Source organism: Myxocyprinus asiaticus, chromosome 47, assembly GCF_019703515.2.
Source record: "Myxocyprinus asiaticus isolate MX2 ecotype Aquarium Trade chromosome 47, UBuf_Myxa_2, whole genome shotgun sequence".
Taxonomy (NCBI): domain Eukaryota; kingdom Metazoa; phylum Chordata; class Actinopteri; order Cypriniformes; family Catostomidae; genus Myxocyprinus; species Myxocyprinus asiaticus.
This window is the reverse complement of record NC_059390.1, coordinates 7,899,903-7,917,477: the sequence shown is the minus strand read 5'-3', so window position 1 is coordinate 7,917,477 and position 17,575 is coordinate 7,899,903. Positions and strand designations below refer to the sequence as shown.

Here is a 17,575-nt window from a genome sequence, read left to right as displayed (position 1 = left end):
TTGAGCTGTAAAGTTGTTTAAATTCTCCAAAATGCTCCTCCAAAAAAAGAAAATACATAAGAGGTTGTTGAATCTACATATCGCAGCACATCTCAAAACTCGCATAGATGCATTTTACATCCTCATGTCTACCGAGTTCGCTCTTTCAAGGTAGTTAGGCAAAACTGATTTCCACGAGAACGAGAATGCGTTCTTAGCATTGAGAAACACCCATATTTACAGTCATTTTAGAGTTTTAGGGTTTGTTGACATTACATCATCATGGCAACGAAGTTGTAAAATTGGCTGTCCACAGTTTTCCTGAGCAACCACTGGGCGGCGCAATGATGATTCTAATTGCCTGTTTTGTATTTCTGGTCTCGAGACGCCAAGTAAAAACTGCCAAAACGAGTGATCCAGAGGAGAACAACAACCATTTAAGTGTTGCTTAGTGTAAAAATTTATTTCAGGCTCAACTTGTGCAGTTGTAGGCTGCCATAACTCAGAATAATTAATGATATCAACGTAACTCATCTCTTCATGTCATCTACACACTCAGGTGAGGCACTGTCTATAAAAAAAATGGTCATCTGTACTCTGTGAAGTATCGGCATGTTTTTTGACACTTTTTACAAATGTAATACCTTAAACATTACTTTACCCGCTAAGAATATACACCGATGTGAGTAAAAACACTGGAGACCGGAAACTGAAAACAGTCGAATCTTGGAACGATTTCAGGAAAAAGGTGGATAACTTAACAATAAAGGTTAGTAAGTGATTTTATCACACTAAAATCATGTTAACACACATATTGTTTATGGCTTGTGGCTACACTTTTGCAACAGTGAGTATTTAACGTTCAAAAGTTGGCCGCCATTCACTTCTATTGTGAGCCAAATTTATTTTTGTGGTAATCAATATTATTCCAAAAATGCTGTCGATTGAGCTTAACTTGTACTGAACCTGGAATACTCCTTTAAGGATGTTTAGATATTTTTACTAGAAAAAAAGACAAAAATATTTAGTAAGAAAAGTGAACACATACAGAACAAAAGATGTTATGTTAATGTTATGTTGAAATGTAAATGTTAGCTAGCCTCAATCACCATTCAGTTTCATTGCATTTTTTTTCCCCCATATATTGAAAGTGAATGGTGACTGATGCTAATGTTTTGCCTTACATCTCCTTTTGTGTTCCATGGAGGAAAAAAGGTTTGGACCAACACGAGGGTGAGTAAAAGACTTTAACTCTAGTAGTTGTGCTTTACATAGATGTCCTACTTCTTCATTAAATAAACGGTTGGAAACATGAATGCACACATAATACAATTTTATTAATAAAATAATTTAAAGTATCAATGCACTATCGCTATGTATCCATATTTGATTACAAGCACAGCCTACATAGTCCAATCACTCTGAAACTCTCACGCTGACATCAGAAACCTACAACACCAAACACCAGCTCACACACATGCATGTATGCTGACATACAGTTAACATGGGAAAAGCCAGGAAGTCTCTGCTGTGATCCATCAGGAGGTTGAGAATTATGATACAGTATGGGGGGAAGACGGGTTGGGTTTGGGAGGCAGCAACCACACTAACCACTCTACACCTTTATACGCAGCAGACAGAGAGCTCACTGTGCAGGCGGAGAAACTCTCTCGGCCACTGAAGTGTCGTAAAGATTTCAAATATGAACACAGAGATGATTAATGGTCTGAATCATGCTACACGATAATGGCGCGGAATAATGCAGCCTCTTCAGTCCGTGCAGGGGCAAGGATGATAAATTTTATGACATATCAAATATGTTCTGGACACCTCATGCAGGTGGGAATGTGTTTTGCAGGTTTGGAGCCAGGTCTGCTTTTAGAAAGGCAAGGCTGGGTGTGGGTAGCTCAGATGGTCTGCGGGGAGGTTTGGGTGTCTGTCTCCTACGCCGGTTGCTGTTCTTGTGGTAACAACACGCTAATAACTCATAAGACAGTAATAACAAAAAGAAAAAGTATGAGTAGATGTGTCCAAACTTTTGATTAGTATTGTAGAGACATATTTCTGTAGTTTCTTAAGAGTGTACAAGTTTATCTCTCCTTATTCAGATCACTCTGGAGCAAGAAGCAGTAGAAACCACCCTGCACAGCTAATTGTGACATCAATGAACCATGTGATGGCAGCGGGGAGCAGTTCCCACTCTGCCGTTTAATCTGCGGGCTGTAGATTTGCACAGTACAACTTTTAAAAACTGACTCCTGCACTTCGCAGTCACACTCGTTCCACTTTCTCAAGTCTGCTAATAAAACTTGGGCAGCACATCAGAGCTGGGCACGATGTCATGGCGCAGAGTGGAGATTTATGGAGAGAGAAAAGATTGAGCACGATGGAGAGAGAGCACTTCACTACAGCGCCGCTTCAAAAGACGCTCACCAGGGCATCAGTCCTATTTTTACACTGTCATCATCACTGAGACAGACAGACACACAGACGGAGACCAGAAACGGAGAGGGAAAGAACAAAGAGAGTTCATTTTCTTCCTGAAATACATCATATCTATGTTGAGGAGTGATGTATCCCAAAACAAAAACAAAAAACAGAGACAGGATGTCTTCCCTCGCCTCTAACTTTGTTATTGAAAACTTTCATGCTCATTTTCTCTCATCTTTCATTTTTTTTTCGGTTTCACACTAGTTCATTTCTTTCACTTCAAATCTCTGGATCACAGAACCGGTTGTTGATTATGCAGCATTTTGTCTGACACCAAATGGGCCCATCTGCTAGTCATCTAGAATATATAATTTAAACATGATGAAGGGCTTCATTTATCGCACACTTACTATATCCAAACCTGCTACTCTAGAGAAAGAAAACAAGTGAGACGCCACGTGACTGGCTGAAACATTTCTGATAGAATGGGATGCACACTAATTTGGTTAAAGGGATAATTCACCCAAAAATGTAAAAAAGATTTTGTCATCTTTTGGGTCATTTCTACAGTTCAGTGACATTTTGGCTTTGAAACTTTTGAAAAATAAAACATACTTTTTCAAGTATCTTTATTTTTATCATTTTACAAGTCATACCGGTCAAGCCAAATGAAAAAAATGAAAATAAAAATAATAAAAAAATAAAAATAAATCAGGTGTCCATCTGGTTAAATGGGCAGGGTGGAAATAACACGGTGGACAATAACAGCGTGGACATGGAAACAGTGGATAAATTAGCTATTACATGGTCTGTGAATGATTTCTAGTGGACATATTTGTAGACGTTTTATTTTATTCTGTTACCATGAATATATTAAAATTTTAAAATTACATTAATTTTTCATATATCTTTCCATAACTGAGCAGACATATTATGCTTTAACATCACAAACTAAAGGAAAACACAAATAAAACAAAAGAGTTACACATTTCAAATAATTCAAAATAATTTTGATGAATAGCTGATGGCACCTCCAGCATGTGTGATGTCATTTCATGACATACATCTTGAATTAAAGGTCAGAGTATCATGAAATAACAGGGTGGACAATAAATCAAGGGACACACAAAAAAACATCCACTATCAGTGTTAAAATGACACATTTACCACAAATGAATACATGTTAGTGAGAGAATGTTATACTAAACACTTAATTGTATGGTGAAAACTAGTGTAATAGTGGAAAATGATTTCAATTCTTTAACATTTTACTTTTAGGCCCACAGCAGTGTGTAACATTAAAAATAGCGTTTTTTTTTTGTTTTTTTTTACAAAGCCTATTAAAATTGTAATCAGGTGACATTAAACAACATAAATACCAAAACTTGTACTAGGGACATAAATATTACCAAACTGTAGCAATGACCCATTAACTTACTCTAATGATCTTCCAGTCCAAACCCATATGACTTCCTTTCTTCCAAGGATCACAAAAAAAAAAGAAACTAGGCAGAATGACAGCCTCAGTCACTCACTTTCATTGTATTAAAATAAGATTCACTGAAAATGACTGGTGACTGAGACTTACATACTGCCTAACATCTCCTTTTGTGTTTCAAGAAAGTTTTATTAAGTTTTAAGCATTAAATAAATTTTCTGTCCTCACTAAATGGACAATTCTATGTGATGGGACAAAGAACATACTTGATGTTTACTTTACAACTATACAGAGTGAGACAATGGACCAAAGAGATTTCCCTATGGGCAGAGTTACCCAGTTCAATGAAAATAGAAGTCAAGTAACAACGCAGTTGAAAGTCATGACTGGTTTCTATGACATAATGACATAGAAGAAACGTGATTTATTGTTTGACACATGGTTAGCACACAGTGTAAGGCCACACTTAAACACCATTTTTATTTATTTTTTTTACAAGATTTGACAAGTATGAACCAGGAATTGTCCCTCCCCCAAGCCATTATCGTGCATCTTTACGCACATCCGTCTCTTCAAAAAGTGAAAGAAAAATACTCCATTGATGTACCACTATGTCACACTCATCTCCTGTCAATCACTTCCTACGACCCTGATCCCCTGAATCCAGAGGCTGCATCAGTAGACAGCACTCACCCTTCCCATGGGCCATGTCAAAAAGCTACAGGCTTATCATCTCATGTGGCCAAACCTACATACAGTTTTACATTGCAGAAGTCATGATCTTAAAGGAATAATTCACCCAAAACTGAAAATTCACTCATGTCTTTCGAAAGCCATATGACTTTCTTTCTTCCATGGAACACTAAAGTTACTTATAGCAGAATCTACTAGCTCCTCTTTTCCATACAGTGAAAGGGAATGGTGGCACTGCATTCAAGCAAGATTTAAAGTTAAAAAGGACTTAAATTTTTTTACACAAAGCTATCGAATGTCTTCAGAAGACTTGGAATATAGTGCATGGACTACTTTTGTGATGATTTTTTGGTGTTTTATTGTCCTTTTTAGAGCTTGACAACCCCTGGTCTCAAATGTACGAAAGAGAGCAGCTCAGACCTTTTGCTCCAACTTCACCGTTGGAAGAAACCAAGGGTGCTTAAACTTTTCTGTACCATCTCCTAACTTTGACCCTGAAGTAAAACTGCCCAAAATAACTGATTTAGGACCACCATGTGTAACCCCTAAAACTGACCTGAACCATTAGTATATCAAGAGAGCAACAAGCCTCTGACCAGCTCATAACCAAATTCCCTTGCTGTGATTGACAGTGCTAGGGAGGGGGGCGAAGGCTGCCCTCCTGATCTCGGGGCTGTGGGTGAGAGCTGAGCCCCACAGCTATCTGCACTACTGACACCCATTTCCTGTGGAATGCTGCAGCTATGCAAAGCGCTGATAGCCTGTCATTCAGAGAGAGATAGAGAGAGGAGTATGTGTGTGTGTGTATGTGTGTGTGTGTGTGTGTGTGTGTGTGTGTAAGCATGTGCCCGTGAGCATGAATGGAGCTAAAGTGTGCATGTGCTTGTTGGTCCCCCTGCTCTGTTTGTTTTTCTGTGGGCACTGGGTTTTGTTTAAATGTGTGTGGCTGGTTTGTATGTTAACAAGAACATTTTTCTTCTTTTTTTTTTTTTTTTTTTACAGTGCATGTTTGTGAACAATGTGTGTTTAAAATCAGTGTGTGTGTCTATTAAAGAAATATTTCATCCAAAAATTTAAATTCTGTCTTAATTTACTCACCCTCATGTAATTCCAAACCCCTATGACTTACTTTCTTTCACAGAACACAACAGGAAGTGTTTTGAAGAACATCCTGGGTACTTCTTTCCATTAAATCAAAGTAAATAGTGACTGGGGATGTCAAGCATCATTGAACATCGAACATTGCTACTTCTCTAATAAATTCATGAAAGCAGCAAGCAGAGCTACAATAGGGCAGATGCCAAGATTTTCAGTGAATAACGACTTAAATGTCAGTCTATTCCTCAAACAAAGCTATATTTTGTCTTAGAAGACTTGAAGTGCACAACTCACCACTATTATTTTACTTTTATGGTGCTTTTGTGTCCTTTTCGAAGCTTGATGCTCCATTATACTTGCATGGCAAATGTCTCTTTTTGTATTCCATGGAATTACAAAAGTGATATGGATTTGGAACGACATATGGGTTAGTAAATTAATGCCAGAATTTTCATTTTTGGGTGAACTATCCCTTGTTCAGGGTTGTAAGAGACTCATCAGCATGTAGGGGCACAAGTCTGTGAGTGTTTTAGTTTGTGTGCATGTATTCACAGGTGGTTTGTGGGAACATGGAGGAGGAGTCCAACAATCCTAAAATTGCCCTCCATGACGGGTCTGTGGCTGGACATCTGTACCCTGTTTGCATCTGCAAACTCGCTCCCAAAATATCAGTTTAATTCTTTCAAAACTCATTCTTTACCCTCTCCTTGAACTGCTACACAGCATCACAGAACAGGCCTTAAACTATGCCAACAATCCAGAAGGTCAGCTGGTTACTGATTCTATGAACACAGCATGAGGATATCCTATATGATCTTATATTTCTGGGTAATCACTCCCCTCTCAACAGAGTATTCCGGGTTAGTGTCAACTTAATGTCTATGGACAGCATCTGTGGCATGCTTTCGATTATGACACATGATAATTTGACTTGTCCCTTAAGTTTGTACAAACAAATGTGAAATGGGTTTACAGCAATACACTTACAATGAAGACTTGGCAGGCAAGCTGGCAGGGGGGTTTAAAAGCAAAAATGTGAAGCTCATATTTTAGGTTATAGACTTATAAAGAAAATTTTATAAAGAAAATACTTTCTACTGTCACAGCTTGATACGCAGAGTGAACTATATGTTAGCCATTTGTTGGTTGATTTCTCAGAAAAGTTTAACACTGTGGCTCTGTGACATTATCAAAACATTGCCCTGTTTGTTTGGGCATCCCAACCAACTCGAAGGAGCAACATTGGCTCAACCACTGAAGTGACATTGGGGCGGGACTATCTATTTGTTTGACCAATGGAAGCAGGGTCTGCAACTTTTTGCTACGTGAATACTTGTTCACTTTGGTGATCTGATGGTTGGGGGTTTTGAGTATTTTTCTGCCTTAATATGGACAGGACACAATGTGTTCAATAAGTTAAGTTTCACTGGCCGTCTGGAAGAAGGGCACTAAAATATAGGACAATAGGAGTCCCATATGGGACATTTCGGACAAAAAAAAATCTGTTTATGTTAGTGGTACAAAAATTACACACCTTCACCTTGTTTGAAGAAATCCAATAGGAAACAAGGAAAAAAGACTGTCTAAAATGTTTGTTTTAGTCCAAAGTTTTACCTCTTGCCACAGTCCGTGACACAGACATAAAGGATAGTCCATCCCGGACAAATACAGTGGTCATTCTTACCTGCTGTTTGAGCTGTTGTACCAGTCGATCTTTCTCTCTCTTCAAAAGAGCCACCTCATCTTGTGTCTTCTTTTTCTTTGATGCCGACAACTCCAGAAGCGCAATGTTGGCGTCTTTCTCACTGATGGCTGCCAACAACGCCTCCTGCCTGTTTGGGGGACCAAAAAAACTATTAATATTCCGATGACTATAGATAAGCCTTATTACAGATGATGTGCACATTATGTCCTGGTAGCAATTACACCTTAGAATATTCATTAATAGATAGTCACTATGGTAACAAGCCGTTTTAGTGAGGAAGAGATTCATTAGTTTAACAATACTACTGTACTCTGTTGGTTCTAGGAGTGGGCTCAAAACCAAAATTTAGCATCAAAATGAAAAGAAGGGTGACACATTTCACCCCCATACTGGCAGATGAGATGGTCAAGGGGTTTGCTACCTGTGTGTTGATGGAGAGAGGCAACACACTGGAAAATGTGTGAAACAGGTTAGCCACATGTTCAAGTGTGTCAGTGATAAAGGTGAGACACAGCTTACAGTTCAGAGTGTGTCAAATACATCCTCCCTCTGCCTTTTTTTTTTCTTTTACACTTTCTCATTTTCTTTCTCTGTCTTTATGAATCTTTATATCCAGACTCTACCTAGCAATGCTGCCTCATAATAAAGCTGTCTTTCCATTTGTATTTCCCTTTGCATCTGGAATGCACCTATGATGCCTAAAGGGGCCGTTCACAACGAACGTGTCCTTTTGCTAAAAAAGCTAGAAGCTGCAGCTCCAATGCAGGTGTCTTGATAAACATTTTTAACAGTTTAAGTTATTTTTAATGTGACACAGTGCCTAAAGAAAGCTGAGCTCCACTGCGAGATGCTAAAAAATACAACGAGACATTTGTAGGGCATGTTTACACAAAAAAGAGCACAGACGGATACAAAAAAATATTTGTGTGAATGGCCCCTTAAAATGCTGCATACATAGGTTTTGGAACAGAGCATCTTTCTAAGCTTCTGATCTCTAGCTTTCAGTGAATTTGCTCTTTTCTCTTATCAATTTCCCAATCGCTGGCAAACTCAACTCTCTTTTTCTGTCTCTGTTTGTTCTCTTCGATTCTTTAAAGGAACTGGCTGACCTGAATCTATCCAAAGTGACATCACAGCTCTAGAAAGAATGTACCTGAAGCTTCTCGCGTTTACACACACACAGTGCATATGCGATGCCCGTGGGCTACCATACAACTCTTAATTCTGTCACTTTGACCATCAAAGGCACTGAAGATGTGATGTATCCCACAAACACACACACACAGGCCACCCAGCTCTGTAAAAACCACTGTCCCTGGCACAAACTAATAAAATAAAGGCTGGTGATGTTCCAGAAGGCTTCTAAGCACTAACATGTCCTGTCAGAGGCCTTTTAATTCTGACCTCCAGACTAGCTGTGCTCATTATGGTCATGTTTAGACCACAGGCAGTAGCTGCCCCAGGGGTGAGTCAGTTTACTTTGGGCAAAAAGGAACTTCCCCTTCAGCTTCAGCATTACCTCTCTGCTTAGTCCCGATGAGCCCCTTTACATATGTTCTGCCAAAACGCAAGAGGACCGCACAGGGTAAAAATAAAAATCAAAGGGAAAGATGAGGTGAAAAGAGAAATCCAGGGAGGGCGGTAGGGCTGTCTCAAAACCAATAGTGATTTTTTTTTTCTTTCAATATTACAGCAAAAACGAATGAACATTGGAATTAAGTGAAGAATTAATTGCTTCAAAGAAATAACTTGCAGTGAGTGAGAAGTTTTCTCTTTTTCTCCTCAATATAGTTAGTTACATTTATTTTATTTCAGTATCGACTTGGTACCGAAGCACCAATACTTTTGACATCCCTAGAGATGGTGGTATGAAGAGACATGTTGGAAAGTCAAAATAACAGGAAGTGGAAGGTTGTTCACTGGTACAGAGTTGATAAGAAGACTGGAGTGGTGTATGAGAATGCTCAAGTGTCAATGTAAACAGACGCTCACTTATTCAGGTCATGATAACATGCACTCTCTCATACATCTGAATCCCACGAAATGAGGGAAAGATAGGTACAGGTCCAAAGCAGAAAAGAATAAATCAGACTTATTTATGTCTCAAATTTTCCCTTTATTTTTCACGATGCATGTGTCCGCTTAGATTAACCTTTTAACAAGGACAGTTTTTTCCCCCATGATTCAATCTTTCATAGACACTGGGCATGTTGATAGGACAGGAATAGGTGGCTACAAGAAGAGAGACAGACTTGCCAAAAAGTACTGATAAAAACTTGTTCAATCCAATTACAAATTAACTATTTGACCCGATATTTGTTTTTGCTTTGCTTTTTTTTTTTTTTTTTTTTTTTGCTTACTAAAGTATCACATTGTTAGCTAAGCAACATGTTAACATTAAAGACTAGTGGAATCAATTGAGTTAACTCTCAAGTGCACTTCATGTTAGGAGCACTATGTGTTGCACATAGTTGGTGCCTATGTAGAGTATTCCAAATCGGTTACTAATGAGGTTCCATTGTTGCTTTGAAAAGCAGCTGCCTATGTAGGCAGCAGACAACAAGTTAGCTCAACAGGTTTTGAAACAGAGTTTTGTTAAAGGGAGATAAGGAGTTCATATTGATCACTAAGAGGTCAAGTGGCCAATCACCTCCTCCCATGATAGTGCCAATCAGAGAGAGAGAAGAAATGGCCTATTAACAAACTCATCTCATCACTTCACTCAACACTCAACTGTCTTTCTCTGTACTCTTCAGCTCTTTAAGCATCTTGCTTTCTCTTCTTTTTAGGACACTTCCAGCAGGCCTAAAAATACAACACAACCCTCTGTCCCTGGGTTCTTTCTCTCAATGGGTGTGTACGGCAGTACAGAGATAATGAATAGCCGAGGAGGTGGGAAGAGAGCGACAGATTTATGGCAGCTCTGTGAAGGGGACACATGGTGTCGGTTACGCCACCGGAGTTGGGGACAGTGCACATAATTCCAAGAATGGCCCAAGTTACGAGTCTTAAATGAGACCTATCACTGTAATTCCTTCTGTATGACGACAGCTCAATGCAAATGATGGCAAAATGAGAAAGGAATGTTAAACGGATGCAGATCTGAGGTTGGCTAATTTCACCACTTGGAATCTTTAATCTTAAATGTTTGCCTCAACCGTGACTATTCAGGAAGCGAGATAAGATTCGGCATTTTTCAGGAAAACAGAAATTTTGAAAAAATGTGAAGCGGTGATGGATTACTGGATGTTAGCAACCACCTGTGGTTCTGAGAGCTTTTTAGCACACTGCTATGCATTGGCTAGTGTGTTCTGGGTGGTTGTTATGGGGTTGCTAGGGTGATGTGGGTGTCTAAATCAAAAGAGCCCACCCCCAAGTCTAGTCAACTAAATTTTATTTGTATAGCGCTTTTCACAACAAATCATTTTAAAGCAGCTTTACAGAAAATTATGCAGTAACAGAAAATTATGCTGTGATGTCTTAAAGACCTCATTGTGCAGTTTAAATGAATAACGTGATTGAAAATCATACCTTAAAAATTCAGGACTCAGTCTTTAATATTCTGGTCGCTAGATATGGCTTGTCATACGGGCTAATCAGCCGAGGAGAGGGATAAGGCCGAACAGGATGCGGCAGTTCGAGAGAGAGAGAGAGTGCCACACGCAGCTGCCGTGTGTGTGTTTGTGTTTAGTGTCTTTTTGTTTCATTAAATATTACTTTGACTGTTCAGCCGGTTCTCGCCTCCTCCTTGCCCATTTGAACTATGTTACATTGGTGCCGAAACCTGGGAAGGAGGAGGGATGCGCTGTCGTGGAGTCCTCACCACTTCCGTCTGCCCAAAGGAGCAGCCGCGGCCGTCTGCCGGGGGGTGGAGTAGTCACTGCTGGCCACCTGGACATGGAGGAACGGCTGCTGTCTGCGAGGTGATGAGGGGCTCGCTGCCGGCCGCTTGGAGCGGTGGAGTCGCTGCCGGGGCGGAGGGGCTCACTACCGGCTGCCAGAACACGGAGGGGCGTTCCATCCACCAGGGGTCGGAGGATTTGCTCCGGTCTGCTTGGGGAGGAGCGGCTGTCGTCCGCCAGAGGGTGGAAGAGTGGTCAGGGACCAGGCGACAGCGTGTCGGGGAACCGTAGAGCAATTTGTTCTCTCTCCACTCTCTCGCTCACTGTCACTCCGCCTTGCCCTTTCCCTCTCCTCCCATGTCTCGAAAGGTAGGGAAAGGCACGGCCAGAAGGGGTGGGGGGGGGGGTGAACGTCATGCCGGGGGTTCCCCGGCCTGAGGCAAAGGAGGGAGTAGTGTGACGAAGAGGAGGGCCGGGCTGGGCCGTCCACAGGGCTTGCCCCCAATCGTGCTAATCATCCGAGGAGAGGGATAAGGCCGAGCCGGAAGCAGCAGTTCGAGAGAGAGAGAGAGAGAGAGAGAGAGAGAGAGAGAGAGAGAGAGAGAGAGGCAGCTGCTGTGTGTGTGTTTATGTTTAGTGTCTTTTTGTTTCATTAAATATTACTTTGACTCCAGGGCTACTTAAAGAGCAGATGGATATCCATACTAGGCAAAAATAAATTTTTCCATTCTGCACACACTTATATATCTGAGATATCTATGCTATAATATAGCTATTGGTCATTCCTTTAACACTTCAATATTTGCAGAGCACTGATCTGAAGGAGAGGAATTTGGAGGACACCATTAGCTGGGAGGGAAGAGTTCACAGAACGGTATCAGCGAAATCCATCTGTACTAAGTCCTACCTGATACTGCCTGATCTAGCACATAAAAATTAAATACAGGCCAGACACGTTAAACAAACTAAGTGTTGGAGGAGCCCCAGCATATTAAAAAAATAAAAATAATCCTAACTCTCCATCATTCCCTGGCCTGGAGCCAGAGACAGGCTTTCTAGGGCCTTTTTTTCCAGGCAAATGTGTGTGTGTGTTATGAGGAAGAGAGAGAAATATGGTGTTAACTCTCCATTTGGTGCATGTGTGTGTATCATGTGGGAGACATAGGAAGAAATATGGTGTCCGTTCACCGTTCATTGCTGCCCAGGGACACGGAGGACTTTCAACGGTTGCTTTTACTGGCCTAAAAAAAAAAAAAAGAGATACACATCTGCTGCTTTTGAGTTGGTATCAGAGTGCTGGGTTAAATGGAGAGTTATAGAGGACACTCACACTGAACATCCTCTCTGGATGGGCACAATGAAACATTAAAGAAAAATGTACAGTTTTGCACCTTTAAAGCTAATATTGACTCACCAAAAGCTATAAATTCTGGTGTGTAAGCAATTTGAAAGTACGGGTTTTGTACTTCCTGAACACAGTAATAGCTATATTAATCTTGTATTATACAGAATAGGAGTGCATGAGTGACTGTGAGCAGATCCCTGAGAGACATAGAACTGGAACAAGAGGGACACCTGGAAACACATGTTGACTCATATTTGGCACTAGGGCTTTCCTCGACATCAAATTTGAATTTAAAAGCCTGCAGTCAAAGCAAGACCTTCGGCGAAACTAAGAGTTGTGTTGTGTGTGTAATGAGGGTGTGTAATAATGAGCTATTTTAAATGAATCTCTTAATAAAAGATATGAAGTTTTGCAAAAAAAAGTCAATATGAAATTCTCCAATTCACACTGGCGTGTGGGTTTCACACAAAAGGAGGAGGGCAGCACATGCTTTATTTATTGCTATATTGGTCTGTCGACCAGTACTGCCAATCTCAAAATGGTCAAACATCATTTAATTAGTCGGCCTGGCTAATAAATTGGCCTATCAGACAATATGATCATCTTAAAATGGCCAAATATAAACTGATGAATTGGACTGGTCAATATATTGGTCTTTTAACTGATATAATAATCTAAAAATGGCCAAATATCAGCTGATTAGTTGGCCTGGCCAAAATATATGTCTTTCGGCTGACATAATAATCTGAAAATTGCCTAATATGGACTGATTATTTGAAATAGACAATATATTGGTTTTACAGCCGATATGATATCAAAGTGGCCAAATATCAATTGATTAGTCAGCTTGGCCAATATATTGGTCTTTCAATTGATATGATAAACTGAAAATGGCCAAATAACAGCCGATTAGTCAGCCTGGACAATATATTGGTCTTTTGGCCAATAGGATAATCTCAAAATGGCCAAATATCGGCTAATTAGTCGGACTGGACAATATATTGGTCTATGGACCGATATGATATTCTTAAAATGGCCAAATATGGACTGATTCGTGGATTATGGCCAATATATGGGTTGTTTAAAAATGGCCAGATTTTGGCCGATTAGTCAACCTGGCAAATATTTTGGTCTTTAAGCCAATATGATAATCTCTAAATGGCCAAACATTAGCTGATTAGTAGGCCTGGTAAATATATTGTTTTATCGGCCAAAACTGGCAATGTCAAAATGGCCAAATGTCAGATAATTAGTTGGCCTGTCTAATATATTGATCTTTCAGCAAATATAATATTCCCACAATATCCAAATATCGGTCTATCATCATCCAATTGGCTTGGCCGATATTTATAAGTCTATCAGCCGATATCTGTCATCTTAAAATTGCAAAATCAGGCCAATTGATTTATCACCATCTCTTACCCACACAAAATGAAAAGATGTGATCAGACAGAGAAAAGACAAATTTCACATACAAGTGTATAAATGACTGCATAACACTGTGCAATGTGCTTCTCTCCCATAACACCTCCGCTCATATCAACTGTTCTTAAGGCTGACAGGCCGACCTTAATTAGTGCTGATAGCAGCAGAGCAAAAGGGTGGCCAGCACATCTCTGTGCCAAACACAAACACACTGCTCTCCTCTGGCCTAGTCTCCTCTGGGAACATACACACGCCTGGATTGACAGCACCAAGCCATCTGGATCACATCAGCTACAGAGAGAGATAGAAGCAAAAAGAGAGAGAAAGAGAGAAAGTAATCTCTGAACCTCAAGAGGAGAGCATACATAAACTCTTGCTGGAACTTGCATAGGATTGATGCTGAGTTTATGGAATTTACCATCATAGTCCATACATTTAGATTTTATAAACATTTTTCTAAGGTAAACTAAAAAAAGAAAAAAGCAGTTTAGATACAAATTTTTCATCATAACGCCAAGAAATATTTTGCAATGTGTTTGCCAATCAGTTGATTGAAACCATTGTTGTAAGACATTCTCCAGAGTCCCGTACACCAGAGAACCACAGCAGAGTGTAGTGAAAGAAAAAGACGCGAACATACTTCATAGCATTCTATATTTACATGCATAAACATAATAAAAAAATTATTTTGCCAAGAAGAAACTAACAAACAAAACCAGACTGTGGTTAGACAGACAAACAAATAGACAGAGATAGAAAGTGATGCAGCAGTGGATTCAACAAAACAGCCGGAGCAGGTGCTGGAAGATGGGAAAAGCCGGTAAAGCCGTGACCACTTCAGATACGCTACGCAGAGCATGACCAGGAACACACATTTCTCTCTCCAAACCACTCCATCTCACCGGAGTCCACTTGAAACCAGTTACCTGGGAAACGCTGACAAAGTTGTGTCGAGCAACACAGCTGGGGCCTCTAAACAAAACCGAACGCAGGAGGGAGAGAGGAAGACGAGGGAGAACTCGCTTTCTGGGAAATTAAGCTTGTCAAGGAGTGGCACCTGTGGAAACCATTATTGAAACAGATGGAACTGGGGGAGAAAGATGCATTCAGTCTATGCAGAAGATACAGACACAAAGACACATGGAAGAACATGGAGGCTTACCACTGGACACCAAACGGGGGATTACGCCTGTCAATGTGACAAACAGCCCTAAAGCCAAGCTTCAGCTGCAGTAGACAAGGCGTTGCAGCTTTAAGACATATTCCAAAGCAAACACCCCTCCCTTTCCCCTCTGTGATATGACTACAACATAGATGGTTTTAAAATGCAAGCATGGATTAGCCTGCAGCTTCTTGACAGTTCATGTTTTTTCATTGTGACTAATATATCCGTGACAGCGGTTATGAGTTATTGGTGCAGCGAAGCTTCTCTGCTGTTTCGTTATGTGTTCAGTGAGAAATTTGTAGCGGAGCCACTGACATATGATGAGGATGGCATGGGGAACCTTGCAAGCTTTTCCTCCACTAGATGAGCTAAAATCAAGCATAGAACCAAAAGACAAAGGCCAGGTGGCTGATTTTACACCAGCAACGTATCATTCTCTTGGTAGAGCAGTGGTGTGGCATTAAAGACGTGGACTGGTAACCGAAAGTTTGTTGGTTCGAGTCCCACATGGGATAATCCTTGAGTCACCACCATTGTGCCTCTGGTTGTTCCAGGGAGATGTTCCTGTAATACGTGTACTGTAAGTTGCTTTGAGTCAAAGCGCCTGCTTATTTACTACTGATTATGTACTAGTGAGAAGCTACATGAACATACACAGTATGCAGACAGCTGTGCTCATAAGTCTAAATCAATCAGTCATTCAATTATCTATCTATCTATCTGAGAAGGCAACAATTTATATTAAGAACCAACTATACATAAACTTTTGAACAGGATAATGTGTGAATATATGTTATGTCAAATAGCTTAATTAAGACAATGCTAATTAAAAATGTTTTTTTTTTTTTTTCAATAAATATCTTGCATATGTGAATTTATGAACAGAGCTTATACAATGGCTACTGACAGTATAGGAGTAATGTTATTCTCTATGGCTAACACTACCTTTACGATCAACATATGGACAGATGGCCTTCACCACTCAATGATCAGGTGCTCCGTGAATCCATGTTTCCATGCTTGAATGTCTGCGTCTGTGTTTAAGGAGGCAGGAAGTGCTCATCCCAAGGTCAGTCACTATAAATCTCACCTACTTCAAACATTGCTTGGTGCAGACAAACAGCACTGTCTGTTTTTCAAGTCTAAATCTGGGAAGAAGTCGGTCTCTAACAGAATCAAGGCCTAAAGAATGTTCCAGAAGTTTCTCCACAAACAGGCCTGGCAGGACATCTCGGTCTGTGGGGAACCCAGGAACCATGGAGTCCTGTGTGGTCATCTTTATAACACACACACACACATTTTACTTGGTCGTACCACAGCACAGACAGAGCACGCTTTTTCCATTCTCGTCAACGCTTCTCCACGCGATAAAAAAGGCCGATCATACCAACACCGGTTGGCGGAAATCTAGTTTAAGGGTCTGGTTACCTCATTTGGTGGATGGATGAAAAGAAGTTTTCATAAACAGGGCCATTTATTGGATCGCCAAAGACAGGAGGGGTGTATGGAGTGAGCCTACCACAGACCAAAATGAAGTACCCTCAGCCCCACTGGCTACAACCCAATTACTAAAACCCACACCACACAACACCACACTGAATGCAATAAAACAACACAGGACCACAGCTACCAGGGGCTGGGCCAAAAGGTGCACAGCTATTCTTTTTTTTTTTTTTTTTGGATTGTTTTCCCCCTTTTCTCCCAATTTGGAATGCCCAATTCCCAATGTGCTCTAAGTCCTCATGGTGGCATAGTGACTCGCCTCAATCCGGGTGGCGGAGGACGAATCTCAGCTGCCTCCGCATCTGAGACCGTCAACCTGCGCATCTTATCACGTGGCTTGTTGAGCACGTTACCACAGAGATATAGTGCGTGTGGAGGTTTCACGCCATCCATGCACAACTCACCATGCGCCCCACCGAGAGCAAACCACATTATTGCGATCACGAGGAGGTTACCCCGTGTGACTCTACCTTCCCTAGCAACCGGGCCAATTTGGTTGCTTAGGACACCCGGCTGGAGTCACACAGCATGCCCTGGGATTCGAACTAGCGAACTCCAGGGGTGGTAGCCAGCGTAAGGTGCACAGCTATTCTTAACTTAAAGGAATACTTCACCCAAATGAAAATGCTTTACATACATCATGCTTTATGTACCTCATTGGTCCTTGTGCATTTCGTGATCAAATTTCATGGGATCATGACACAAGAACCAATCAGATTTGATGTTATTAACGTACTCACCATATTTGACTTACATAGTTCATTGAAGACTTGGAATATGAAGTACACGTAACATGGACTACTTTTATGAATTTTCAGCATGCTTTTTTAAGCTCAAAGGTGAGTAACTATCAACTGCCATTTTATGAAAATCAGTGATCGCAACATTTTTAAAATGTCTCCTTTAGTGCACAGAAGTAAGCAAGCCATATGTGTTTGGAATGACGAGGGTG

At 40.6% G+C, this 17,575-nt stretch overlaps 1 protein-coding gene across 2 annotated transcripts in view; it reads right to left on the bottom strand.

Moving 5' to 3' along the window:
- The window catches only part of LOC127436651 (ELKS/Rab6-interacting/CAST family member 1-like), a 300,135-nt gene that overhangs the window by 74,067 nt on the left and 208,493 nt on the right, over positions 1 to 17,575 (bottom strand). For both annotated transcript variants that reach the window (XM_051690929.1, XM_051690930.1), the window contains one exon: positions 7,323 to 7,470. In XM_051690929.1, the coding sequence (XP_051546889.1) occupies positions 7,323 to 7,470 (148 nt within the window). The remainder of the gene's footprint in view (positions 1 to 7,322; positions 7,471 to 17,575) is intronic.